The sequence below is a fragment of the Mytilus galloprovincialis genome, chromosome 14 (genome assembly GCF_965363235.1).
Source record: "Mytilus galloprovincialis chromosome 14, xbMytGall1.hap1.1, whole genome shotgun sequence".
NCBI classification, from domain to species: domain Eukaryota; kingdom Metazoa; phylum Mollusca; class Bivalvia; order Mytilida; family Mytilidae; genus Mytilus; species Mytilus galloprovincialis.
This window is the reverse complement of record NC_134851.1, coordinates 50,691,620-50,714,725: the sequence shown is the minus strand read 5'-3', so window position 1 is coordinate 50,714,725 and position 23,106 is coordinate 50,691,620. Positions and strand designations below refer to the sequence as shown.

The following is a 23,106-nucleotide window of genomic DNA, read 5'->3' as shown; positions in this document are numbered from 1 at the left end:
TCAATACATATATCCTCAAAACACAGATTAAGTTTGAATTTCGGTGGTGTCACTTTTACCGTTCTAGAGTTATGCCCCTTTACAAATGGAACCAGGTGCTCCGCAGGCACAGCTTTATACGACCGCAGAAGTCGAACCCTGATCATTTAGGGCAAGAATGGACACAACGTTCAAGCTTGATACAGCTCTGAATTTGGATTGTGATAACATTTTTGACATAATATGAGTTTCTGACACAAAACAAATATCAAGATCTTACAAATCTATTGCGCAATATTGTACAATTAAAGATTTCTTCTTTTAACTTTTCAAAAATTTGGAATTTGAGAAATTTTGAAGGAAAAAAAATTGAAAACACCTACCCTCCCCCTTTTTTGGCAATTAGTCCAAAACCCGACATTTCTTTACATAATATACAAGTAGTGTAAGGGTGGTAAATCTGAACATACCCAACATTGTATATTAAATGTTTTAGAATTACCTCCCTTACACTGCTTTTAAATTGTCTTAATTGTCCATTTACCAGAAATACCTAGTTTCCCCCCTTTTTTGCCCCCAATTCCGAAACATTTTGAGCAATAACCCCCCAAAGTCAATACTAACCATCCCTTCATGGTATGGAAACTTGTGGTTTAATTTCAGAGAGATTCATACACTTAAACATAAGTTATTGTTTGAAAACTACAAAAATGATTATTTAGGGCCCCTAAACTATTGGGACCATAACCCCCAAAATCAATCCCAACCTTCCTTTAGTGGTATTGAACCTTCTTGTAAAAATTTATAGAGATCCATACACTTAAACACAAGTTATTGTCTGTAAAGTATAAAAATGCTTCTTTATACCCTTTTTTTGGCCCCTTATTCCTACATAGTCGGGAAAATTAACCCCAAACTGAATCCCAGCCTTCCCTGTGTTATATGGAAACTTGTGGTACAATGTCAGAGAGATCCATACAGTTACACACGCGGACGATGACAACGTGATACCAATATACGACCGAAAGTTTTTAGATTTTTGCGGTCGTATAAAAATTGCTGAATTGCTGAATTTTGGGTTCTGTTCTCAAGCTTGTCTCAAAAGAAGTCTGATTTACAAAATACTGGCAAATCAGTTTTCAACACTCATTTTTTTCTTCATGCTTAAAGATATTGATTTGATATTTGGTATATAGTTTTATCATGACAAGTTACAGGTCAATTTCAAACTTTGGTCAGGTCTAATGATGTTGAGCAAAATAATGGTTCTTGGACTTCGTAGATTCAATGCTTGAAGATCAAGATTAATTTGATAATTTGTATATAGATTTATCATACCAAGTTTAAGATCCAAGTTCGAGTTTTGTTTTGGTCTGATCAATTTTTGCACTTTTTTTTAAGTATTCTTGAATGTATTGAAATCAGCCTATCAATTTGACATAATATTTATTATTTGGTGTACACCGTGACAAGTTAGCATTTGGTTCCAGTACAATGAATTTTTATCTGGTAGGGAACGATGCTACTATGTTTCATATAGATTAGACCCCGATTTTCCCATTTGAATGGTTTTACACTAGTAATTTTTGGGGCCCTTTATAGCTTGCTGTTCGGTGTGAGCCAAGGCTCCGTATTGAAGGCCATTCATTTGACCTATAATGGTTTACTTTTATAAATTGTTACTTGGATGGATAGTTGTCTCATTGGCACTCATACAACATCTTCCTATATCTATGTATTGCCAGGCAAGATCAGGCAATACCCACAGAATGCTTGTTTAAAATACAACTTGTATTTCAGGATCATAATGCTGCTATGATAAATTTAGCAGTTTGCAAGAGATAAATTGATAGCGCCTCATCCCGAAAATGGCACCCCTTTTATATGATAGTTAATCAAATCTATTAACAGCAGGGGCGGATCCAGCCATTTTAAAAAGGGGGGGGTTCCAACTATATGTCCCCATTCAAATGCATTGATCAGCCAAACAAAAAAGGGGGGTTCCAACCCCGGAACCATCCGCCAATGAACAGTCTTTTAAGTAGTTTCTCTATCGAAAAACAATATCTCATTTTAGAGTACTATAATTTATTGGAGTAGTTACAAATTCTTAAAATAATGTGATGAATATGGAGCCCAAGGTATTTATAACAGGAATCCATAACAAATTTTAATCTTATTTTATTATTTCATTAAAAGGAAATGAATTTGAGTCAACAACAGTACTTATATATTTTTCTTTATATGCTATACATAAAACAGGACAAAGTCAAGGAAGATGATCCATTAATACAATCAGTTTGATAAAGAATCTGGTAGATTTTTTGTAACCTGTAATTGTTTCCATTTTTGAGGTGTAGTAATTCACCATAAGGTCCAATGGATGACATTTAAATTTGGTGTTGTTGTACTCTCATCATAGAAAGTAAGGTCCTGTATTGCTCCCATGGTGGCAATACTCACGTCCGAGAATGTATTGTATTTTGACATGATATTTGCTGATTTTTAACTTTTCTAATATTTTACAACGGTCACAGGTAAGGGAAGAGTTCTTTATGTAGCTGTCCCTAGTCAGGGGCCTGTATTTCAGTGGTTGTCATTGGTGCTTTGATGCTATCTATCATATTTGTATTTTATTGTTTTGTAAATCAGGCTGCTTCTGTCCTCATTTAAACAAATCTTAAGTCATATATCTAAGGTTTGTACATGTATCCGCAATTATTTGGTAAAGTTAAATAAATGGAGAATTTGTCTATGGTAAATATGTATATATAATTCCTGAGAAGTTGAATTTACACTGGTCAAGTTAAGTTCCCTGTAGGTCTCAAAGTGACTGTGATAAATGGAGCTTACATGTAGACATTATTTTTGTAATCCATACAGCAATGAAGCTATCCCCTTAACTCTCATACAAATTTGAGGCCCTAAGGTGACAAAAAGGGATAGGATAATTAGGTATTTGCAACTTTTAACCCTTAAACCACTGCTGCTTCAAAAATTACTAGTATGACTCTTTGTCATCTTGGACAAAAACTGTAAAAACAACACATCTGGAGATAAAAATCCGTTTTTATTTACAAATCCAACAAAAATGGAGTAATATGAGTGAAAAATTGTACAAGTTTGTAGAAGCTTAAATGATTTCATATATAACATTAGTGAACAACCTTACACACACTTTAACAACCAAACATTCTGCAAAATAAACTAAATGTCATTGGTAATATCCAATATCAAGTCCTTGCAATATATTATGTCATTAACAAACAAAAAAGTTTAAACAGTCTTAAGAGTCTATTATTGTCAATATAAAATTTCTTATTTATTTTGTACTTGCACAACTGAACATCAATTTCCGGTTTCCAGAAGGTTAAAGACAAAAGTCTTTATTTAGTTTCTTTGTTTCATTGGAACAAAAAAAGTTTAAATGTTCACAATAGATAGAATGACCATGTAAAATCCAGGATTTAGTCACATTTTTCACAAATTTAAAAAAAAAAATGTAGTGATATAATTTTTACTTATCAGGTAATCATGTGTGCTATTATCACAGGTAAATGTGTGTTTTTTTTAATGGATTTACCTGCATTTAAGTCTGTTTTATAATATAGTTATCTTGAGACACATGTAAATTACAGTCAAATGAAATTACTTGTAAATATGTTTGAGAAAGGACTCCTGGGATTTCTGTCAACACAACATGATGTATTCATGTTTCTGGATTTCTCTTTGGATTTTGTTTGTACCCTTTGGTTTTAATAAAGAACTCAATGCTCATTTAACCAGATCTGTATGTAGGATTGGAGTAAAATTACATGGGGTCATTTTAGTTATCCATCCATTGTGTGATGTCTTCCATAAAGAAACATCTGCAGTGGGGGCCCACTGACTGACCTAAGAGGGGGCCTGCTATAGTCACGCTTCAGTGATTCCCTATATAAGCAACCAAATTTTTTTCCAAAAAAGGGGGGGGAGACCGGGCCCCCTGCCCCCCCTAAATCTGCCTCTGATCTGAGATGACTTACAACTGTACCAAAGACAAAAAATAATTCAAACTGTACAATTTAAATATTAATTATCAAATGTGAAAAAAATCTATGAAAACAACCCAAAATACAGAGTTTTATTATGCACGTCTGTTTTCCAAAATCCATCAACTTTGTATACCAGTACTTTAAATCTTAAATTTCAGTTTATTAAGCATAAATAAGATCTTTTCTGATGTTTTAATATCTCACAACCATTAAATTCAAAGTAAATATTAAGTATGTATATATGTCACAACCTAAACCAAATCATTGTTCTGTTATTTTCACAGTTTAAGTATACTAATTTAGAAATTTCACATTTACTAGTGAGTAATTGTATAATGCAGACCTTTAAACCACTAATTGTTTAATATTGTTTACAATTATATGTTGCACTGTTACTGTCCAATCCCACAATATTCAGACAGACAATTTTGTGAGCAGATTTCTCAAGTATATGCAGTTTTGTCACTAAAAATAAGTTTGTTTTACATTATTATATACTTTTCATTTTCCCTAAAACCAAAGGGTAAAGCCAAAATAGCAAGTTTCCATTTGAAGTACTGATTTGTTGTTTTTACTAAAACCGGTTTAATAGAAATAACAAATCTTCTTTTGGTCAATGAATATGTAAACAATCAAATATTGCACTTAAAATAACAGTAAACATTTTATACAAAGAAAATATATATATAATTATCTCATTAACATACATGTGATACCTTAGATTTTAAAACTAATTCAATTTTGAATGTACCATTATTCATCACATTGCTGTTTGTTAGAAGTACCTGTAGGCTTTTTATGATAATGATTGTCCGCCATGCTTGTTTTGTTTTTATCCCACTTCTAATGTGTTTGTAAAACATCATACTGGTCAGATTTAAGTTAGAAAATTTTGAATGACCAATATAATTCAAAAACATTTGGAGAGTATATGTAAATAACCTGAAATAATTTAAAACCCTCCTTTTGCAATGATGACAAGTTAGAGCAGTTTCACAGATGAGGAAGGCTAGTCAAACAACCAGATATTTCTATTTTAAAGGATTTTGAAAACATCCACAGCATTGTCCAGCTTAAATAAATTCTTCTCTAGTATATCACATGTATGCTATGACTTACATGTAAAATTGAAAAACAAAAATATCAGGGTGTTATATTATAGTATAAATTTCATTTTGATTTATAAATACTTTATAAAAATTGAGATTCTTAACCATTAGAACTGAGATTCCTACACAAATATTATGATGAAAGATGTGGAGTATATGTTTATGAGAAAGTTTATTATTATGCTTGTAGTAAATCGGTTTACACATTCAACCCTTACATTGTTTTTGAAAATTTGTTTGCAAAATATCATTAAAATTTCCTCTATAAATCTCTCTATTATTCAATAATAAAAGTAACTACAACTACCACAAAAAGCCTCATTTAAATTTGTATTTATCAGTAGGTAAATTGACATGTACTTTACTTGCAAATTAAAGGATTCCTAAATATTTTTCATTAAAAAGTAGCTAGGTATAACCAACTTATTTAATATTCAATGTCATAAAGTTTTTACTATCATTCCCTGAAAGAAGAATCTCTCTCACAGTAAAGAATTAACTTAAGATGGTACCTAACACTACAGGGAGATAACTCTGTAAGGTCATCTAAATGTTTTAATTACGTTGTGTTGTCGAGGGAATATTAAGCTTCTCAATGATCAAAATTGGTATTTGTCAAACTGCTATATAACCAGTGTAATTTTTCTGACAAAACGGTTGGTTAAAATTTTTTGAAATTTTTTATTTTTGTAAAAGGATCAAAGTAAATACTTTGTCAAAATTTTATGAAAATTAAACGAGCCAAATTAATTTTAATGAAAGTGTTGGGTACCAACTTAAACAAAGTTTAATGTAAAGTAATGCAACATAACCTACATTTACACTTACTGGTAGCAGATTGCACGTAAGTAATATACAGAATAAAAAAATCATTGCATTTTTGTGTAGATCACCTATTGCACATACAGTATAAATTAATTAGAAAAATTGTATTCTTAAATCAAATAAATTTTTAAAAATCAAATACATTTTTATATGCATCAATTTTTATAAAGCCTCCATCCTTTCCAAATACTTGTAAAATGTTAAATAAACATTTAATTAATTTGGGAAAATATTTTTCAACTATTCTATTCATTAATGATACAAATCAGTTTATAAAAAACATCGTGTGAAAACTACTGAAGATGATTGACAAAGTTGAGTTTATGTCAAAAAGAAACATAAACAATAAAATAATAGCTAACAAATGCCAATCATACATCTTTTTATTTCCTCAGACTAAATGCCATCAACTTAAGATTAATGAATGCAACATTTCACCCCCTTCATGGAAGATAACTACTTAACTTCACATAGAATATATAGAGAATGTGTCAAGGGACAACAACACGACTAATGAGCCTTAAACAGTCCAAGGCCACCCATGGTCTTCAACCCAGCCAAAAACATTCTTTACCTGGTGGCAGGCTTCAGTTGCCCCTTAAAATAATATATACTATACATAAAAGACAAGAATATTTCTAAGTAAATATATGTTTGACTGAAAATATCTGATTCGCAAATCTTGCAGTGTTATTATTGTTTTACAAAAGACAACTGCTTTATTACAAATTTTAAAAGAACAGATAATAGAAAATTATAACAACGGATTGTTATCTCATTTTAAATCAACATTACTGAAAATAAATGAATTACGAACGATTTCTATGTTTTTCCACATGTTAAAAGGATGAAGGCTTCATGTTTTCATTTCAGCAGCTGTACTATATACTACTTCTTATCCATGTATACAAAACACATTCATACTCAATAAAACATAGCATAAAACTTTCCATTCATGTGTTAATATTATAAGTTAAAAGGTGAAAAAATTCAAAAATCACATGATTTTATTTGAAAGAGGGAGATAACTCTCAGTCATTGTTGATTGGATAATCATCCAGTTACAAGCAATGTTGATTGGTTAAATTGGAAATCAGTTAATAAAATGGCTGTGCTACTCCATAACAATTCCATATCTATACAGTAACAAACATGTTGATTGGTTAGGTCTGCTATGTATCATGTCTTAGTTGATTGGTTAACAGTATAACCATGGTGATTGGATAAATTGAATATTCAAACGGACAAAAATTGATTGGTTAAATGTCTATACTGGCTTGTTTAATTGGTTTAAACTTTGAGTTTCTTGACGGTGATCCGTACCTGGGATCTATAGAATCTTGTTCATCACTATAAAGCCTGTCATCATGTTTATATTCATGCTCCCTACGTCTATCATATTCCCTATGTTCATTCCTTATATCACGTTCATGCATTTTATCGTAAGTTCGTCCTGCATCATGTTCATGTGAGTGTCTATCACGTCTATCATGTCCACGATCTGGAGACATTGAATGACGATGATGTTGTGAACCATGGGGGGCAGGCATTGTATTATGCCGGCTGAGAGACGTCGGCGAGTGAGGGCTGTGCCCGTGATGACGTGGCGTATGATGAGGTGTCAGATCAGGAGGATTAGCAGCGCGATAATAAACTTCTAAATATTCAGCTAAATGTTCACATGCATCTTCTAATTGGTTTTCATCCAGAATCACATCAAACATGTCCTGGAAATACAAATAAATAATATCTTATATCATATAGGACATAACTAAATTTGAAACTTTTAACATCACGAGCCAGCTCTATTTCAAATATTTTTTTGACATTCTAATTTTATGATAAATGAACTAGAATAGTTCATTATTCTCTGAGATAATATTTTTTGTTAAAGAACTTACATCTCTTACAACACAAAAATTGTAAGATCATAAACCCTTACTCCTGAATGTTTCCTTTCCTTATTACAACCAATCATAAACCCTTACTCCTAAATGTTTCCATTTCTTATTACGAACAATCATAAACCCCTACTCCTGAATATATCCTTTTCTTAGCATGACCAATCATAAACCCTTACTCCTAAATGTTTCCTTATTTATTACGAATAATCATAAACCCCTACTCCTGAATAGATCCTTTTCTTATTATGACCAATCATTAACCCTTCCTCCTAAATGTTTCCTTTTCTTATCACAACATTAAGAGTTTATGTAAAGTTGACAATGTGCATCATTTCCCTTTAATTCAGAAGTATCGTAATACCTATACACATTCAAAAATAAATATTTTTTCAATTCATTAAACATTTTCTTGATGTATGCACATTTCACTATACAATTTTTTGCTCAACAGAAATGTAATTTAACATTTAATTCCTGATTACAACTTAAATGATCTTCTTTAGGTTACACACAACAATAGTAAATCTATATAAAGATCTAGCTATCTGTTAAGACCACAGTTGCTTTTCTATATTAACATTAGGCCAGACTTTTTATTTTATCTGTTTAACGAGAAAATTTGTAAAAAATTAGGGTCGAGGGGGCGAAATAAAAAAAATAATAAAAGTGCAAAATTGGTCCAGTCGACACTAAAAATAAAAATAAAACCATTATAAGTGACTTTTTTTTTTTTTTTTTTATAGAATTTATCAAAATACAAGAACAATGAAATGAGAACAGACCAGCATATTAACCCAGAGAAATATAAATACATATAGTTTATATATGTCTCTGGTTAACCCTTCTATTAATATAAACTTAACCAGATGCTCCGCAGGGCGTAGCTTTATACGACCGCAGAGGTTGAACCCTGAACGGTTGGGGCAAGTATGGACACAACATTCAAGCTGGATTTAGCTCTAAATTTGGATTGTGATTAAATAGTTGACACAGCATAGGTTTCTGACACAGAATGAATGTGTTCTAATGAACTTAAAATTTTTTGTTTTCTCTTAGAGCAATTCACTATGCTGTTGAATATTAATCCTCTCAAAAAAATGTTTGAAGAAATTTTCTTTTTTATTTATGAAATTTCAAATGAGAAAAATTGAACCTAATTTTTTTAATCACATCCCCCTTTCCTTTATTCCAAAACTAATCTCAATTAAAATTTCTAATGGAGGTTGCAACAATAACTACTCATTTAAATACATCATAAAATATTAAGATGTAAAAAAACTGCTTGTTATCACTGAATGGTAAAGATTATTTTAATTTATCAGTTGGTAGTAAAAAGTGAATATACATTGTATATTGTATATAACAAAGATTTAAGTTGATTCTAAACAAAGAAAGATAACTCCAATTAAAAAAAAATCTTGCTATTGCACAATATTTTGCAATTAGATATTTCTTGCTTACTATTCTGGACAAAGAAAGATAACTCTAATTAAATTTTTTTTTGCTATTTCACAATATTGTGCAATTAGATATTTCTTGCCATTGCGCAATACTGTGCAATTGAAAAGACTTGCTATTGCACAATACTTAATATAATAATTTTAGATCCTGATTTGGACCAACTTGAAAACTGGGCCCATAATAAAAAATCTAAGTACATTTTTGGATTCAGCATATCAAAGAACCCCAAGATTTCAATTTTTGTTAATATCAGACTAACTTTAATTTTGGACTTTGGACCCTTTGGACTTTAGTGTAGACCAATTTGAAAACAGGACCAAAAATGAAAAATCTACATACACAGTTAGATTTGGTATATCAAAGAACTCCATTTATTCAATTTTTGATGAAATCAAACAAAGTTTAATTTTGGACCCCGATTTGGACCAACTTGAAAACTGGGCCAATAATCAAGAATCTAAGTACATTTTTAGATTCAGCATATCAAAGAACCTAACTGATTCATTTTTTGTCAAAATCAAACTAAGTTTAATTTTGGACCCTTTGGACCCTAATGTAGACCAATTTGAAAACAGGACCAAAAGTTAAGGATCTACATACACAGTCATGACAGTTAGATTCGGCATATCAAAGAACCCCAATTATTCAATTTTGATGAAATCAAACAAAGTTTAATTTTGGACCCTTTGGGCCCCTTATTCTGTTGGGACCAAAACTCCCAAAATCAAAACCAACCTTCCTTTTATGGTCATAAACCTTGTGTTTAAATTTCATAGATTTCTATTTACTTAAACTAAAGTTATTGTGCGAAAACCAAGAATAATGCTTATTTGGGCCCTTTTTTGGCCCCTAATTCCTAAACTGTTGAAACCAAAACTCCCAAAATCAATCCCAACCGTTCTTTTGTGGTCATAAACCTTGTGTCAAAATTTCATAGATTTCTATTAACTTAAACTAAAGTTATAGTGCGAAAAACCAAGAAAATGCTTATTTGGGCCCTTTTTGGCCCCTTATTCCTAAAATGTTGGGACCAAAACTCCCAAAATCAATACCAACCTTCCTTTTGTGGTCATAAACCTTGTGTTAAAATTTCATAGATTTCCATTCACTTTTACTAAAGTTAGAGTGCGAAAACTAAAAGTATTCGGACGACGACGACGACGACAACGACGACGCCAACGTGATAGCAATATACGACGAAAAATTTTTCAAATTTTGCGGTCATATAAAAACTATGTTTTGATTCTGTATTTCCACTAATATAGATCCATGGCACCACTCAAATATATCAACCTCGCTGCATATACACTATATATGTATATACCAGTCACCCAGTCAGGAACCTCTTAGTGTATGCAGAGACATATATAATGTGTATATATATGTCTCTGGTGTAATATAGTCCCAGAGTTAAGCAACTTTAACCTATAAATTGAAACAATGCTTATACATGGAAATATATACATTAATCAAGAAGATCTAACCAAAAGTATGTTAATGCGTGTGGAATGCGTAATTTTCCCTTTTGGGATCAATTTTTGTCTGTCAGCAGTGCCATTCATGCGTCTGTAGTCATTATCGCAAGAATCCGGATTTCGGTCATAGCGGGTCCGTTTCCAAAGAAAACCTGATTCCGATCCGTAGTTCTACAAATTTAAATGTCGGACGAAGAAAAATTTACAAAAATAAACGATGTTTGATACGCTATTTGGAAAGGAATATGACGTTTCTAATGCAATACATGGATGACAAGTTTACTTGAGGCTAATTTCATCAAGTTCTGATGAAATAATAACTGATTTTGCCGAAAGTTAGAATGATTTGATGTATGCTCTCGTGTAACTTGACAAGTATGAAAAGCATGCCACCAACTTAAAAATCTTTTAGAAGAAAATATATCGTTTTTGCCTTGAATTTCTTTACTTTTAAATGAAAATTGCTGTTTCATTGACTTGGTAAAAATTGAATATTACCGATAACGAAATTGACTGAAAGCGAGTATCGTGAGCAACACATTTTATTTTTTTCTGAGGATTTCGTAACAGTCGGCGGGAAAAATAATAATAAAAGTAAGAAGCACTACTTTTATTTTTATTCTAAAATCGGGAAAGGTGGAGTCGGCGGATCTCGTTAAACAGATAATAAAAAAAGTCTGGCCTTAGTTTTCATTATCAAAATACAAACAAAGTAAATATGTCTGATTGTTGAAATTTTGACTCTATACAACTCTGCTTAAAAATGCAACTTTCTTTCTCTGAAACTTTAAATAAAACCTGAATTTCAAGCTTTGAAAATTGACTAGTGAAAAAATGTTTCTAGACAGTATTATTATTAACAGGTAAGACCTTTCCATGTTTTCTTAGGTCTTTCCCAGAATAAACCAAAATCAAATAACAAATACAAAAGAAATCACTGCACTAGTCATGGATAGTCATCTATTCTCCATAACAATCTATCAAAATGACATCAATGTACTTACAGAACTACACTGGTTTAACTTATCTGCAGCTACCAGCTGAACATTCATGTTACGACTCTGGGCTTTCCCACGAGATTTGATTAATCGCTGTAATACCTGAAATATAAAAGTATCAATTACTACTTGGTCGAAATCTCGGTTATATGAACAAGGGTTATTTAAGTGTATACATGTACAAAAAACTATCAAAAAAATTGTATTTTTCACTGTGACTTTTTCACTTATACAATCTGTTGTCTGATATACTGATTTTAATAATGTATACAAGTTGCATTGATTCTATAAATAACGCTACATACTGTTAAAACATTTTCACATCAAACCTGTGTGAATAGATTAAATCAAGCTTTTGTGTAAAATGCTTAAAGGGAAATCTTTATTTCTGATCCATTTTTCCATTATATTTTTTATGTGTTTGAGCTTTTGATTTTGCCATTTGTTACGAGTCTTTCTGTTTTAAGTTTTTGCTTGGCGTTCAGTATTTTAGTTATTTTACTTTTTACACAAAACTGTGCTTGGGTAATTCAGTTATAATGCATGAAAATCATATACTGCAGATCCAAACTTCTGTCCTGATATTAAAAAAAATTTCTTCAAGTCTTATTTTCAAAAATAAAACAAAGTATCATTCATAATATCCTTTAAGATATTCAATTTTTAGTAGGAATTTAAATATGGGAATGGAAATGGAAGCATGTGTAACCATTGGATTCCTTAAGATATTCAGTTTTTAGTAGGAATTTCAAATATGGGGATGGAAATGGAAGCATGTGTAACCATTTATATGTGTTGAATGGCAACAATCAAACCAAATAATTCCAGGTATCATTGAAATTCCTAAAGCCAATCAAAAGTTCTGAACCAGAAATAACTTACACAGAGTGAACGAGTGATTCCTATATAAACACTGAACTTTGTTCACAGTTGGTATACAACTAATGTCAGGATATCAATGCTGTCTTGTGATGGAATTCATGTGACTTACCTTTGGTGAAGCTATTTTTACATAAACTATAATGGGTGCTAATGAAGTCTTGGCTAGTTGAGAGGGGTGGTTTATAGTGTCACAATCTAATGCTACTAATTGTAGTTGTCTACACAAGCCGAAAATTCTTTCAATTTCTTCCTGAACCTCGCCTGAAAATAAAACATTTCAATTAATATTCATTTCAGTTTCAATTGCTTAATGTTTTTTTTCCTCACTTTTAAACAGAGGATTTGAAAATCTGTTTTAAAATTCAACAATTAACTGTTACCAGGTTTCTATTCAGGCCATTCTGTTTTTCAGTCCTTCTCAAATTTAAACCTTCTCTGAACTATTTGAGAAAGAAAGATTTTCTAAGACTACGTCTTCTGTGCACATCATCAATATAGGAACGAATACTTTTCTAATGTTTGTTTTTTGTTTTTTGTTATTTCTATTTTTTCATATCCACTTGTTGGGTTTTTATGCTTTTAATAATTGTTTTAAAATGGCAAGGGAGGTGCTTCAATGTCTTATAAATGATTTCAAAGAAATGTCTTCTCATCTTAAAAATTCTATTGGGAATAGATCTGATTTGGATATGTTAATGATGGCTATCATGACCAACACAACATTTTGTTTGTTGATCAAATAGATGTGGTAACAATGCCTGATTAGGCTGAGTCATGTAAACTTACCAATGGTACCATTACCTGGTTCCCTATTTAGTTTGTAAGTGACTTACCTACAGCAGTCATTTTATTGGTACCAGTACCAAGTACCCTATTTGGTTTGTTAACTATTGATTTCCTAGCTAAAGATATATCTACAGATACTCTAGTTATGATGATTCTGAAAAACAAAAATAAATGAAATTTTTTAAATACAATGTATAAGCATATATCAAGACTTCAAAGATGGAGATGGATACATAGGCATGATTTCTTAATAACATATTTTAAATTCAATCCCTTTGAAATGTGTGATAATGTGATCTAGCTTGTAGATAACAGATTCTTTAGTCTTCTATTTTCAATAATGAAAGTCCTTTAAAAATCAAACAGATAAAAGGTATGCAGTTCTGTAAACTACTTTCTGAAAGTTGAGATTTCTATTTAAGGCCTCTCTCTCCGACAAACTATGGAGATCTCACATGCATATTTAGATACCAGAATAGTTGTCTGATCTGTAAATTTATTGATTGTGTTCAACTTCTGATTACGACATTTTGTGTGAATTCGCACGGCAGATGATGCATATACATAGCCTTGTGGTGTTCAGTTTTAGTTACTTTGGTTTTACAGTATATTTTTTTAATGAATTTATTAGATTTGCACTTTTGTTGCCTTTAGTGCAATCATATCATCATCTTATTGTGTTTAACTTAAGTGCACATACGTCTTTCAGGTCTGTAGATAACTAGAACTAATTTTCATTGATAGTAATAATCTTTTTATTAAGTGAATCATTCCTATGCAGATCTAATAGGATTTTTTTCAAATAAGACAGTGAATTTTCAATTTAATTGAGTACTTACTTGCCCTCAAACCGATGTTTGAGAAAATCAAATAAAGCTTTCTGCATCATATCTGTTACTTCATATCCCTTTAATGAAGGTCCTACTAGTACTATAGGTCGCATAGAAGGCACTACTTCATACGGTGGAATACTATCAGACTGAATAAAAAAATAACATATGTCAAATGAATGACTAATCAAAATAAGTATGATGTCTTGAAAGGCTATTATATTTTTTAGCTTTGATGCCTTACAGCGATGTTTTGTGTTGTATCTGTTGAAATGTTTATATCTGTGCTTATGTTATAATGAAATCATGCCCATTTATTCATAGCTTGACTATCTCAAGACAATGATGCCCCTGACAACATCATAGCATCATACGAACAAAAACAAAATTTTTGCAGTCATAAAAAAATGGCAACAGATGAACAATTTTTGACACTAGGAATTAGTTTTCGTTGTAGTAGAAGGCCATACGGTTGCCTTTAATTGCTTGCATCCACTTTATTTGAACTTTACTGGATAGTAACAATTATCTCATTGACAATCATACCACATCTCCTTATCTTACATTAAAAGAGTTTTTTAAGTGTATTTGGTATTGGACAAATTTTTTCCGTCGAATTATTCATTCTCCATTAAAATAGATTTTCATTATAAAATACCTTTTTGAAAAATGGTTTCTTTTTCTCCTTGCCACTAGGAGGTGTTACACTGCTGGACTGTTTAGAGTTTCCGACACTATCACTGTCGTCCACTGTACTCTGCCCTCCATCCATCCCATTCTCTGTGTCCATCCCAATCACCCCTAAATCTGGTGTGGGAGGAGTTGAGCCACGTGAATTAGATGGGTTCGTCCCTCCACCACCTAATAAACTCTCTATATTAGACGATGAAGGGTTTTTACTGAAAAAGTATAAGTTCATATTTTTTATAACTATCAGATAAATGAACAAGAGGCTGTCACAACGACAGCAAACCGGATTTATTAATATTTATTTGTGTCCTGGCAATATCACAAGAACCATTACTGATGAATGGTGAAAGTGAAAATCGTCAATATCAAATTTGACCTCCATTTTGTCATCAGTATCAACATATTAAAATTTGAAAAGCTTAGATTGAATGGTTCATGAGTAAATGCAACAACGTGAATGGAAACACCATTTTACAATCTTTCAAGAACCATAACGCCTGAACGGTAAAAGTCAAAATCATCATTATTAAACTTGACCTCTATTTTGTCATCAGTAACAACATATAAAAATTTGAAAAGCTTTGGTTGAATGGTTCATGAGAAAATGCAAGGACACGACTGGAAACACCATTTTTCAATCTTTCAAGAACCATAACTCCTGAACGGTAAAAGTCAAAATCGTCATTATTTAACTTGACCTCTATTTTGTCATCAGTTACAACATATTAAAATTGGGGAAGCTTTGGTAGAACAGTTCATGCGTAAATGCACGGACACAACTGGAAACTCCATTTTTCAATCTTTCAAGAACCATAACTCCTGAACGGTAAAAGTCAAAATCGTCATTATTGAACTTGACCTCCATTTTGTCATCAGTAACAATATATTAAAATTTGGGAAGCTTTGGTAGAACAGTTCATGCGTAAATGCACGGACACGACTGAAAACTCCATTTTTCAATCTTTCAAGAACCATAACTCCTGAACGGTAAAAGTCAAAATCGCCATTATTGAACTTGACCTTCATTTAGTTGTCAGTAACAACATATTAAAATTTTAAAAGCTTTGGCTGAATGGTTCATGAGTTAATGCATGGACAACATTTGATTGCCGGCCGCCAGACCGCCCGGCCGCCCGACTGCCCGACTGCCCGGCCGCCCGCCATACATCCCCAAATCAATAACCGACATTTTTGTCACAAAAATCCGGTTATAAATGAATGAAAATCAAAATTCTATCCTAAAGAGGTCTTCAATGAAACCCATTGATATAGACATATATCATGTATATTATTCATTATTTACAACAACAACAAAATAGTTTGCTGGGACACATGTCTGAATATGGGACTCATACAAGAATACTAAAAATTTTGAAAATGTAAATTTTATATAATTGACTAACAAGAACAATATTTGAATATTGGTCTTCCGACTGAGTAGGTGAAAAAGATTATGGTGCAGACTCTTATTGAAATTTTATAATAAAGTTTTCTGTATCAATCTTACGCTGTGTAAAGTTTTGCCCCCCTTCCACCGGCTGTCCCAGGCTGCTGTTGAACTTTCATGTTTTCTAGTTTGGCAGGACTTGGTATAAATCCAACAGGACAGCCCTCCTTTACCAGACGACCTATCCACCATTCATTGTTAAATTTCTAGAAAAGATATAAAACATAGTTATTGTTTTAATTCTAAAATAACTTAAACAAGAAAATGTGTCCATATGTAACACACCACACTCAAATTATAGTATTTTCATGTGCAATTAATTAATCATGAAATCTTGGTCGAAAAACTGTATTATGGTATATATTTTATAAAGTTCACATCATAAAAAAATATGTATACAAATTTTGAAGTTGTGACCACAAGTTTATTATGGTAAACTATATATAGGTACTTTAAACTTAAGCTTTACTCTGTTATAGGAAAGACAGATGGATGGACAATTAGCCCAAATAATATAATTCCCCCTCCCCTTTACTAATGTAGGTGGCGCATAATAATGCACAGCTATCATATCACCAATAATACTAAAAACTCTTTTATAGGACAACACAGTTCAAGTTAATTTGTATGCGACTGACTGACAATTCACATAAATAATTCACATCTCCTTGAAAGTCTAGAATATTTCATTCGGTATGATAATACATAGGACAGTATTCATATGTAACCAAGTGCAGACTTAATGCAGGAGAATGCAATCAATATCGACTAATAAACCATGCATCTTCTCAATGCTATTTATAATATGTTCAAACTGAAAATGACAGATCTATTAGCTTAATCAATGACTGGAATATGATGTAAAATTTAATATCAGACATTGTCAGACAGACAAAACTCTTTAAATAAAACAGTTCCTGAGAATGTTAGGAAACTGAAAATCTTTAATCTACTTTGGTAGATGAAGTTTACAACAAATGGAAATTTTAACTTTGTTGTTCTGCAGCAAAAATACTCCATAATTTGATTCATTGTTAAACACATTTTCTGTTAAGTCTAAATTAAAATTAGCAGTAATCAAGTTTTTGATATTGTCTGGTCAAAATCAAGTTTTTAATATTGTCTGACCAAAATTCTGACCCTTTACAATATTTGAATTCAGACGATAGAACATTGTATGATTTGATTTCATTGTACCGGTATATCTCCAAAGAAGGCTTTCAGAAAATGTACATTTCTGCCTCATCCAGACAGGATATGCAAAAGCCTTTTACCCAATTGTCTAGCAATCCATACTTGCCATACTGCTACGTATGTATGAACATCATGTAATCCAAGAAAAGGAGATATTTAAACAAGAGTGCACACGCTGCAATGTCTCGCCTTCTTTACTATCCATTGATATTATGTTGATAGTCCTAATAATAAATCTTTAATACAACTATCACATAAACTTAACATGATTGAAGAAAATAAGAACAAGGTCAGATAAACCAAATTTGAAATGCATATACACCTTACAATCATTCCTTACACGAAATATGCTTGAAACATAGATGACCTTTTGTACATCTAAGAAACAAACTTAACCAAGAAAACTAAACATTGATCAATGAACCATGAAAATGAGGTCAAGGTCAAATGAACCCTGCCAGTCAGACATTTACACCGTATAATCTTTACATGCTTTAAGTATAGTTGTCATTTTGCATATATAGGATTTAAGAAACAAACATATCTAGAAACACTAAAGATTGAGCAATGAACAATGAAAAATGAGGTCATGGTCAGATGATAATTGCCAGACTGATATATATATATACATCTTACAATTCTTCCATACATCTAATAAAGTACACCTATTGTTAATAGTTGTGATATATTGACTTGACCATCAACACTTAACCTTGTTCACTGATCCATGAAATGAGGTCAAGGTCAATGGAAAACTGTCTGATCTGCATAAGGACCTCCTAAGGTATGCATTTACCAGAAACAGTTGAAATGTAGAGTTTGACATGCTACATGTCAAAATGTATGGAATTGTGTCTTGTCCAATATTTAAGACACACAGTGATCTCCACAAGATGTCTTTTTTATTACTGGAGTAGCATTTTTTTGTGTATTGGGAAAAAAGTAATATTCAATTTCATTTTGCCAAAGTCCCTATACAAGTTAAGCCTTTTGTAGTGAAGTTGTACTTTGTTAAAAAAATCAATTTTGTGGTTCACCAATAACCAGGAAATCATCAAATATTATATCTTAAATTAATAAATAATTCTGAACTACAGTATTAGAAGTTTGTGATTGGGTCACTGCTTTGTAAATATTGATTTTATATTCCTATGTAATACATAATCATTCACAGCTTAAATTGTTTGTTGTTTTAATTTTTTTCAAATGTGTAATATTATGTATGTGTATGCCTTTAATGCAATACACATGAAACACACCACTAATATGTTATGTATAAATGTTGTAGAGACTGTGTGTCTGAGAATCAATAATTAGTTAACAATAGCTGTTACAGTGATGTTATTGATTTGTGTGGTAGAGTACATCCAGTTCAGGTGCAGTAGGAGAAGTTAATGCTCTGATAAGAACCACCAACAATTTACAACATACACAGCTTAATCCATATCTGTACACAGATGTAATATATAACCACTATTAGCCCAGGATAAGGGGGAAAGAACTTAGCATGGCAAATACTTTACCATCAATAAAATTTTAAAATAATTTATATGCAAAAAGTTGCAGATTAGGGCAAATAAACCATGCAAAATTCATGATTTAATGAGGGATGATTATAGTTATGTAATGGCAGGGGAATGAGCCAAGAAATACCAAGCAATTAAGATTTTCTTCTTGACAGCTGACCAAAATAAATGAAGCTAAGATTTGTTATAGATGTATCAGATTAATTAGTTACGACATATTGAAAGAACATGTAAAACATCTTACCTCTTTTATATGTAAGAAATCTTTAACATCGAAATTAACATGGTGGTCGTGTACGGGACAATCCATATCACCCGAGCCATTGTATGCTACGTTGGTACGAACCGCAAAAGCAACTGGTTTTGTCTACAATTCAAAAAGTTATAAGGTTGAAATTATTTTGTTTATATAATTCACTTTTCACTGTAACTTATAACAAGATCTTATAAGACCCACAGATTGGTGTTTGTTTAATACATATTTGAATCACAGTGACACCCTCAGTGTTGACAGGCTAGTGATACAGTAGTTGAACTACTTAGACAGCTCAGCAACCAATTTTTATATATAGTTGAGATTGACTTGACCTATTGCTTATAGCATCTATTCTAGAAATAAACAAGTAATATTAATATTGGCCAATGAACCATAGAAATGAGGTCATGGTCAGATGAAATGTACACCGTATAATCATTCCCTATACCAAATATAATTGACCTACTTCTTATAGTATCTGATAAATGGACCTACTTTTCCTTTAACATTCAGCACTTATCAATGTCAGATGAATCCTGTGTGACAGACATGTAGACCTTAAAACATTCGATTTATAAAATATTATTATCCAAGAAATTCACATGAAAACTATACTTGTATAAGTTTTATACAAATTGTTAACACCCCCCCCTCCCCCTTTGGGATTGTTATCCTTAAACAAAGTTAGACAAAAACCATCAATTCCAAGAAGATATGCCAAAAAAGACTAAGGAAATATATGCCTTGGGAAAGATTAACCGTAATGTTTTGATTATACATTTCATAAACAGTTTATTTACACAAAATGATCATTTCAATGAAATACACCTTAGCTTTTGTCAGTTGTTCCAAAGCCTGCCGTGTGGTTTCCCTTCTGAGGGCCTCTCTGTCGTCCTGAAGTGAAATGTCTGAGTCTTGACTGTAATTGGAATCAGCAGAGCCCTGGAATATAAAAATATAATGTCATTATATAGATAAAACATGAAGATACTGCTTATAATACACATTTCAAGGGAGAAACATTTAATATGTATCCCTTCTAAATTCTATATTCCACAAGTCAATGGAAAGGAAAAATATTGTTTTTTTAGAGCTAAGTTCAAGCTGTATGACTACTATTGAATGTTTATTATCAAATGAATCATTAACATTAACAGATTTTACCCTAAGTCATTCACCCATAGGAAAGAATTAACTCTTGGTCACTCATTCAAAGGTAACATTTTGACATGTAGTCACTCATTTGTAGGTAAGATTTTACTCGTATTCACTCATTGATAGGTAAGATTTCAACTTTAGTCACTCATTCATAAGTAAGGTTTTTACTCTAAGTCACTCATTCATTGGTAAGTTTTACCTTTTGTCACTCATTCAAAGATAAGATTTTACCAGTAGTCACTCATTCGTAGGTAAGATTTTACTCTTAGTCACTCATTGATAGGTAAGATTTTACCTGTAGTCACTCATTTATAGGTAAGATTTTACCTGTAGTCACTCATTCATAGGTAAGATTTTACCTGTAGTCACTCATTCATAGGTAATATTTTACCTGTAGTCACTCATTCATAGGTAAGATTTTACCTGTAGTCACTCATTCATACTTAAGATTTTTACCTGTAGTCACTCATTCATAGGTAAGATTTTTACCTGTAGTCACTCATTCGTAGGAAAGATTTTTACCTGTAGTCACTCATTCATAGGTAAGATTTTACCTGTAGTCACTCATTCATAGGTAAGATTTTTACCTGTAGTCACTCATTCGTAGGTAAGATTTTTACCTGTAGTCACTCATTCGTAGGTAAGATTTACCCTTAGTCATTAAAATGTAAGGGATTAACCTTTGATACTCATTTAGAGGTAAGATTGTATGCTTTAGGCACCAATTGAAAGGTAAGATTTTACCCTTAGTCACTCATTCAAAAGCAATATTATATCCTTAGTCACGTCATGCACTCATTGAGAGACAACATTCACCAATAGTCTCTCATTTATAGGCAAGATTTATGATTTAACTCCTAGTCACTTATGCATTGGCAAGATTTTATTCATTGTCACTCATTTCCAGTTTTGTTTTCCACCTTAGTAACTCATAAATAGGTCTGATTTAATTTTTACAATCTAAATATTGTAAATGTTTAACTTGATTAATCATACTTTTAAGATGAATGGTTAAAATATTTGTGCTGATTTGCTTAAATTCAAAACACAATATAGGTAAAATTAGAATCTAATTTTACCATAAATATAAACTCAAGAAGTTGTGGTATGATTGTCAATAAGTCAACACACCGCCAAAGTCCATAAGACAAGGATTTGAAGCAGTAACCACAAGGTTATCTTGACAAAGCTTGAGGTCACTTGTGCAGATAAACAACAAAGTAAAGCAGTAACAACCAGATAATTTAGACTGAGGCCATGTATTCAGAAAAACAGAGATGTAAAGCAGTAACAACCAAATAATTTAGACTGAGGCCATGTATTCAGAAAAACAGAGATGTAAAGCAGTAACAACCAAATAATTTAGACTGAGGCCATGTATTCAGAAAAACAGAGATGTAAAGCAGTAACAACCAAATAATTTAGACTGAGGCCATGTATTCAGAAAAACAGAGATGTAAAGCAGTCTCAACCAGATAATTTAGCCAGAGGCCTTTACCAATGATCCAGATAAACCACAACTAGCAGGTTATTTATAGACTGCCACAGACTTACCTGTGATATTGAAGATGAGCTATCTAACAAATTATACTGATCCTGTGACTGAAGTTTTACAGCAACCATAATAATTATATAATCTTAAGACAATGTTCATTATCTCCCTTGACACTTTTGGTGAATTTCCTGTTCGTAAATCCTTTCGTCAGATTTCTAGGAAAATACAGTATACTACTGGAAGACTGTTGTAATTTGTTTTTGATTTGAAATACAATGACAACTTGTCTGTCTATAATCCCAATCTGTTGAATCATTCATTGCTTAATCAAATATCCTATATATCACTTCAACAAAGTCAATACAATCAAATTCTAGAAAATTCTACAACTACTTTATTGAAGTCCTTGATAAATAGATATCATCGAACACTAAGCAATCTGGTTAACAAATATTTAAACACTGCACAAATTCTCCTGTGATTTCAGTTACTACTGCGTATAATCTGCTTGTTTCCATAGAACACCAAAGTCAAAACAGTATTTCACTGTATTTGTTGATTTTCCAATAAATTCCTCAGATCACTCAACTTGAAACATTACACACAATAATATGCATACACAAAATGATCAGTTTTCTTATTGATTTTTATAAAAAATCTATGAATCATTACTAGTCCTCCACACTTAATCAAACAATTGACAATCAAACATGTCATTTTCTATCTATTGTCATTTTTAATCAAGTCAAACTCTCTTGAGACTACCATCCATTCTTTTATTCCTTCCTCTCAATAAACAGATCAATGTCAACCAAGGGAGATAATCATATATAATCAATTGGAAAAGTTGATTAAATAATGGTTGAAACCTCAGATGCACACCCACGACGGATATATTAACACTTTGTCCAACAACAGAAACAGCAGAATAAAAAACTGTTGGGAAAACACAGAATTGATTCAATTACAGCTAGTATATAACCAACACAGATTCAATGTTCATAGTGACTAAGCAAACACAGGTTCACATAGTGACTAAGAAAACACAGATTCAATG

The 23,106-nt window shown here is 31.7% G+C and overlaps 1 protein-coding gene across 5 annotated transcripts in view; it reads right to left on the bottom strand.

Moving 5' to 3' along the window:
- Positions 1 to 3,030: 3,030 nt before the first annotated feature.
- Positions 3,031 to 23,106, bottom strand: part of LOC143058935 (voltage-dependent L-type calcium channel subunit beta-1-like) — a 52,302-nt gene continuing 32,226 nt past the window's right edge. For 4 of the 5 annotated variants that reach the window (XM_076232411.1, XM_076232412.1, XM_076232409.1 and 1 more), the window contains 9 exons: positions 20,225 to 20,338; positions 19,385 to 19,507; positions 16,481 to 16,626; positions 14,942 to 15,182; positions 14,293 to 14,432; positions 13,501 to 13,607; positions 12,777 to 12,928; positions 11,792 to 11,887; positions 3,031 to 7,674 (listed from right to left, as the gene is read on the bottom strand). In XM_076232411.1, the coding sequence (XP_076088526.1) occupies positions 7,207 to 7,674; positions 11,792 to 11,887; positions 12,777 to 12,928; positions 13,501 to 13,607; positions 14,293 to 14,432; positions 14,942 to 15,182; positions 16,481 to 16,626; positions 19,385 to 19,507; positions 20,225 to 20,338 (1,587 nt within the window). In that variant the 3' untranslated portion in view covers positions 3,031 to 7,206. Of the gene's footprint in view, positions 7,675 to 11,791; positions 11,888 to 12,776; positions 12,929 to 13,500; positions 13,608 to 14,292; positions 14,433 to 14,941; positions 15,183 to 16,480; positions 16,627 to 19,384; positions 19,508 to 20,224; positions 20,339 to 22,108; positions 22,654 to 23,106 lie in introns of those variants that run through there. The other variant, XM_076232410.1, reaches the window with a different exon arrangement.